This window comes from Malus domestica, chromosome 02 (genome assembly GCF_042453785.1).
Source record: "Malus domestica chromosome 02, GDT2T_hap1".
Lineage (NCBI taxonomy): Eukaryota > Viridiplantae > Streptophyta > Magnoliopsida > Rosales > Rosaceae > Malus > Malus domestica.
Window position 1 is genome coordinate 18,770,478 of NC_091662.1, and position 6,715 is coordinate 18,777,192.

Below are 6,715 nucleotides of genomic sequence, written 5' to 3' on the forward strand. Positions count from 1 at the left end.
TATACGTGTTTGTAAGTAATTAAGTTATTTCTTATATTATTAATTGATTTTATGATGAAATTTCAACTTTCTTCCTCGAAGGTTAGTATTTTTTTTAATCTACTGCGTTTTAACATCAAATTATTCCTCTCCTCGCACTGCAGGAACAATACATAATAAACAACGATAACATTAATATAAAAAGCGTACCAACCCAGAAACTCAGTACACTCTCATATTTGTACATCTCACTCTTTGGTTTTTCTTTTGAGAACTTTCATCAAACAGGTAGTTTTAAGTTCCTTGCTTTCTCATAGTACTTGCCCTTTGTGTCCAGAATTTATTTTTCTTGTGTGTTTTGTGGGTTTACCAAAACAAGCAAAGATGAGGCATTTTTGCATACAACCTTTGATTTTTATATTATTATAGTATATTTTACGTTTCTTTTTCAAGGTGGGGTCTTAAGGAAAGAAAAAAAAGAGAAAAAAAGGTGGGTGTGTTAGTTGCCTCAGCTTACACCAGGCTAAGGGTCAATCATCAATCTCCACCCTCCCTGTTTCTCTATAATTTCCTTTCTTTCTGGGTTTTTTAGTCTCCCCCATCACTCTCCCTCTCTCTCTCTCTCTCTCTCTCTCTCTCTCTCTCCTCTTTTTTTCTTTCTTTCTTTGGCATCTTGTTCTTCTCATATTTGTCCATAGCTTCTTCTGGGTTAGTTTGCATATTTGGTAAATTCGCTCAGTACCCTCTTCCACTACTCTGAAGAAGATCTTCTCTTTTTCTTTGAATCAATCATTCACAAAACACCCACCTCCTCGACCTCCTCCTCCTCCCTCTCTCTCTCTCTCTCTCTCTCTCTCTCTCTCTCTCTCTCTCTCTATATATATATATATATATGCGCAAATACATGTGCTATTTTTGGGGTGTAGTCCAAGTCCTTGCTCAAAAACTTAAGAGAAAAGAGCTCTCGCTTTCCACTTTTGGCTATTTGGTGATAATTTCGTAAGACTTACTTATTCCCTTAGACTCTCTCTCTCTCTCTCATCCACTTTTTCTTTGTTTGTTTTTGTTTACTCTTCATTTTAATTTATGCACTCTTCGTTTGCTTACACAAATTATATCTATATGTATATATATTGATTGCTTGCCAACCCTTTTGAACTGAACAGGATCTATTCCCTTCCACCTGATCTATACCATCATTCCAACTCACAAAAAGAAATAAGCTTTTTGGGTTAATTTTGCTTATTTGGTAAGATTTAATTATCTTCTTCTTCTTTTCGTTATTTTCATATACGTATATATCTCTTTTGTACACATTGGGATTTTTTCAAGTTTTTGTCTGATGATTTCTGCAGAGACAAAAAAAAATAATAATAATAACGAACTGATCTCAGAGCCTTCATTTTCTTTGTCAAAGGGGTGGAAGGAAATTAATTAAAAATTAAATCATCAAAAATGGTGAGAGGGAAAACTCAGATGAGGCGCATAGAGAACACGACGAGTCGTCAGGTGACATTCTCAAAGAGGAGAAGTGGTCTGCTAAAGAAGGCCTTTGAGCTCTCAGTTCTTTGCGATGCTGAGGTTTCCCTCATCATCTTCTCTCCCAGAGGAAAACTCTACGAATTTGCAAGTTCCAGGTATTTTTTATTTAATTTAATTTAATTTTTATAAACCCCACATAATTTTTATTTTCTATTTACATGAAAAAAATGCATAAAAAAATGTTCGTTTAATTTGCCAGAGAATTTGAATGTACTAGTAGATCCGCTGTTAAAATGAATATGGCATGCATATTATGATTGCCTGTACGAGCTTTCTTTGCACACAGTACCGTACGGTTGTATATATGGTTACATTTAGCAAGTCCTTTTTTACTTTTCATTCGGATTCTTTTTAAAACAAGTTGTATATTTATTTGTCTGAATAATTTATTTCAGTTAAAATTGACTATTTGAACTATTTTTTTTTAGTAAAAGTAACCTAGTGAACTATTTGAAATTTTCCAATCAATTGCTCACAGTCATATTTGATTAAATTTCATCCACTTTGCCGTAAAATACTAGTATGTGAATCACTCTTGAGGTAAAGTTGTGCCACTAGTTGACCTCAAAGTGAATTAAATTTCATCAATTTTGACACTGAGAGATTAATTTGTTGATTTCAAATAGTTAAGAGGCTTAAATGACAAAAGAATAATAATAATAATTTAGGAGGTAAATTTCAACTAGATTAATAATTCAGAGATCAAACGACAATTTACCCATTTATATTTGGGTAGCAGTCCTTGCATTACTATTTATAGTAAACTTTAATATATAGTCTGTAGCAGTTGCTCATTTGATCTGGTTACTTCCACTGAGTTTGGATAGCTACTGTTCATAATACCTTTTGAATTGTTTTGTTCTTTTGCATCTTCAGTAATCGAAGGCAGGAAAATATTAAAAAGAAGGGAAAGAATTAAGTCATTTAGGGTTAGTTCAAGAGTGAGGGTGAGTCGAGTGAAGAGCAAAGAGTAAACTAGAAATTCAGAGTTTGAAACTCTCTTTGTGCCAAAAAAAAAAAAGAGGTTCAAAAGAATTAATATTCATGGGTTAATCACAAGATCTGGGTTACAAAAGATTAACACTCAATAATTCATGGGTTAATCACAAAGTTAGGGTTAATTTCCATGACTTTTGAAATTATTTAGAGCATCTCTATTCACCTCAATCATCCTCTCTATTCACCTCCTAAGATACGGATCCATCTAGTAGCTCCTAAATATAAGGAATGAGAAATGAGCTATTAAATATAGGGAATGAGAAATGAGCTCTTAATGGAGAAATTTTTCAGTTTGCCATGAGCATGGCTCGGTATATCAAGTGTCATAATACAAATGGTTGAATTTTTTTTTCAAGTATCCAACCACTTATATTGTAACACTTTACATGTTTTTATTAATTTTTTTTTTAAATTTTAATGAAAGAAAGACAATTTTTAGGTATTATAAAAGTTTGACCATTTTTGCCTTCTCCCTTTACATATATAGATTATTGACTCATATGTATTGTGACACTTAACATGTTTTTATTTTAATTTTTTTTATGCCTTGTAAGTGTGTTTAAGTGTGAATTTTGTAAGTTTGTCCTTTGAAAATATGACTCATTGTTTAACTCTAATAGTTTAATTTCAAATACAAAGCAAAGCATAACTTTACAACAAACATAATTAATTAAAAATATAAGGCAAAAGAAGATGGTTAGATATTTACAAATTTTAATTTTTTTTTATGCCTTGTAAGTGTGTTTAAGTGTGAACTTTGTAAGTTTGTCCTTTGAAAATAAAACTCATTGTTTAACTCCAATAGTTTAATTTCAAACACAAAGCAAAGCATAACTTTACAACAAACATAATTAATTAAAAATATAAGGCAAATGAAGAAGATGGTTAGATATTTACAAATTTTATTTTTTTTTTTATGCCTTCTAAGTGTGTGAAGTGTGAACTTTGTAAGTTTGTCCTTTGAAAATAAAACTCATTGTTTAACTCAAATAGTTTAATTTCAAATACAAAGCAAAGCATAACTTTACAACAAACTTAATTAATTAAAAATATAGGGCAAATGAAGAAGATGGTTAGATATTTATAGAATAAAAATAAATAGAATAAAAATAAGGAAACATATTGGATGTGGTCTCTATTTATCAATGTTCTTTGGCTGAAATTTTGTTGGTTTTTAGTTTTTCATTGAAGTCCCTGAAAATAATGTAATAATGTAATTCTATGTACGTTATTATAATTTTTAAATTAAAAATTATAATTTGTAGTTGTTTATATTAATGAGATTTTAAATAAAACCCATGATTTGTGGGAGCGAAAATATTAAAAGATAAATTATACTCTACAATATATTATACATATATATAAATATGGGTACATTTATAAAAAATAACCAAAACATGGGTACATTCTTCAAAACCAAAATAATATATACTAGGTTCAATAACATTAGTAAAATTCTTTGATTAAATTTGACATAGATTCATTCTCAAATCAAAGAAAAAGAAGGTACCCATATAAGTTTAAAAGTTGGATTAGAAAAAAATAGAATGGATTTTGTATTAAAAAAAATGGGTACATTTTGTGTACATTTTACATATAACAAATTGGTATATTTAAGAATAGGTACATTTAAGACAAAAAATTTGAAATATTATATGAACGGGTACGTTTAAAATAAAAAAGTTGAAAAATATGTTTATAAAAAAGTAATGAGTACATAACTTATTTTAATTTGGAAATGCTTTGAATTAAAAAATAATTAGGAGCTTAGTAAAGGTATGAATATTAAAACCCCTAAATCAATAACTAATTTTTATTTTTAAAAATTATGTAACTGAATTATTAATATATTAATGATATGGACTCCGATGAAAATGAACTGATGGAAGTGGTTTTTTGGGGTATAGGTTAATTCCAAAGTTCTTGCCCAGCCTATTGGCTCGTGAGTGGACTTGCTCTAAAAGACATGTAGAATTGAATTGTGGTGTAAGAGGAAAAGGTTTATGAAGAATTAAAAGTGGAACATGCATGCTGGAGCATTCAATTTGCATATATTAATACATTATATATGCTAATATAAAGGGAAGATTGATCATATTTGGCATTGGTTATAAACTCAGCATGCAGGGAACCATAGAGCGTTATCAGAAGCATGCGAAAGACAATCAAACCAACGACAAATCCAGTTCCAGTGAACAAAATATGCAGGTACGTACCGTGCCTCGTTTTTGTACGTAAGTTCATCCCAGAAAGTGTTCACAATTGCGTGGACGAACTTATTGGAGTACTGTTTAGATCCATATCTTGGTCTTGTGATGAATTTTTGTTTAAATCGGAACATGCAGCATCTGAAGCAAGAAGCAACTAGCATGATGAAGCAGATAGAGCTTCTTGAAGTATCAAAACGGTTCATGGCCTTGTCTGAAACTTTTCTTTAATCTGAACTTGTCGTCGAAATATTCAGTTTTTTAATCCTTTTCAAAGGGCTTCTTTTTTTAAACGTGGAATTGCAAATTATGCCTCAGGAAACTCTTGGGAGAGGGTCTAGGATCATGCACTCTTGCAGAATTACAAGAAATAGAAGACCAGTTGGAGAAGAGCGTCTACAACGTCCGAGCCCGAAAGGTTTATCTGAGAAACTAAAATTATTTAAGCACCTGTAGATTCTGGCACTAGCAGTTTCTCTCATCTTTGATTAAATTGATATTTAACAAACTTTTTTTCTCTTTTCTAATTAATTCTACAGAGTCAGGTTTTCAAGGAACAGATTGAGCAACTGAGAGAAAAGGTAAAACTGCCACAACATAAAGTTCAAAAATAAAGAATTGCATGTCTGCTGTGCTACTGCTAGCTGACTAAATATTACAAAATGTGTAGCTGCAAAATAAGAAATCTACAAACAGTGCAGAAAAGTTAATTCCGACAAGAGGTAATGATTATGGTAGATAACTATGTAAGGCTTTTTTTTTTTGGATAAATTTCAGGAAAAACTCCTCACAGCTGAAAATACAAGACTGGTTGAGAAGGTAAACCAACCTCATCAAGTTATCATAATCTTCTTTCATATTAAATGTATATTGTAAATTTAGTAGTCACTGGTATTTTCTTATGTTGTACGGATAGGGATATGGGGACACGACATCTGGGAAAGTGGAAAGAAACTCATGTTTCTTGAAAGAAATTGAGTGATTGTTCCTTCTTGATTTTATTTACAAATTTAGAAAACCTAGCATTTATATATCATATATCATGTTAACATTATTCCAATGCTATGCGTTATTTTATAAATTTGGTAGTCACTTGTGAGACTTAACTGTTAGTTTTCATCGATAAAACTTGATGTCAATGGTTGAACGAAAAATGACAGTTCCACTTTTTCTTTGTAGTATGGTAGTTTCAAGAAAACATTGCACGAGCGAAGAGAAAAGACACCTTACAATGAAAGTAGTACAAGCTCGGATGTTGAGACTGAATTGTTCATTGGACTGCCGGAAAGTAGGGCGAGGCGCTAGCTTCCATCCTAGAGAGCCGACATTAATATAACCTAAAATCCATGAATGAGCAGATATATTCTTTCTGTAGTTTCAGATTGTTTTTTTGTCCTGCATTAGATTGTTGCTCCACTAAATTAACATTTCAGTGGAGCTCTGGAAGTAATCACAACTGTATTGTAAGAGGGATCATATTGTCTTCTTGGAAATGATTATGATGCATATATATGGACTGTTTGATTTTTGTTATATATATATCCTTATGTTTTATTGAAATTCTCTAATGTTCTTTTTAGGTGGTCCTTTTGTTGGGGCTTAAATAGACTTCACTACTTTGGAGATATTTATCTCACAAAGAAGAATGTAATGTAGCGGAATTGATAGGCAAGAGAAAGAAAAAATACTCAAAGTATTATACAAGATTTTTATTCACTCACAAACTTAGTACAAGAGGAAACACTCAAATACTCTTAGAAGCTTTGTTGCTTCTTCTCACTTCTCACTACTTGCTCTCTTGATTGTTGCAAATGGTGTGGATGCCTTCTCCTTTTATAGGCATGGATGGAACCTTGGAGAAGCATGAAAGCATCATGCTAGAGATATCTAGATAATTCCACTACCTTCCTAAGCTAGAATTATGTATATTAATCTTGTATGTTGGTGGAATCCTCACCATTCTTCTAGACTCTTCCACCAACTTGAAC

The 6,715-nt window shown here is 31.4% G+C and overlaps 1 protein-coding gene across 6 annotated transcripts; it reads left to right on the top strand.

Moving 5' to 3' along the window:
* The first annotated feature begins 248 nt into the window (after nt 1-248).
* LOC103405657 (MADS-box protein SOC1-like) lies at nt 249-6,260 on the top strand. Of its 6 annotated transcripts, none has more exons than XM_070804364.1 (9): nt 249-978; nt 1,146-1,228; nt 1,397-1,616; nt 4,641-4,728; nt 4,866-4,939; nt 5,046-5,145; nt 5,267-5,308; nt 5,505-5,546; nt 5,907-6,260. In XM_070804364.1, exons 3-9 carry the CDS (start codon nt 1,435-1,437, stop codon nt 6,030-6,032), a joined length of 654 nt encoding a protein of 217 aa, XP_070660465.1. In that variant the 5' UTR covers nt 249-978; nt 1,146-1,228; nt 1,397-1,434; the 3' UTR covers nt 6,033-6,260.
* Nucleotides 6,261-6,715: the final 455 nt, after the last annotated feature.

Excerpts from the sequence above, each read along its gene's own strand:
- LOC103405657 (XM_070804364.1), top strand. The coding sequence starts at position 1,435 with ATGGTGAGAGGGAAAACTCAGATGAGGCGCATAGAGAACACGACGAGT. Across the intron at positions 1,617-4,640 it reads TACGAATTTGCAAGTTCCAG|CATGCAGGGAACCATAGAGC; the intron begins GTATTTTTTATT and ends TTATAAACTCAG. Across the intron at positions 5,309-5,504 it reads TTGAGCAACTGAGAGAAAAG|GAAAAACTCCTCACAGCTGA; the intron begins GTAAAACTGCCA and ends GATAAATTTCAG.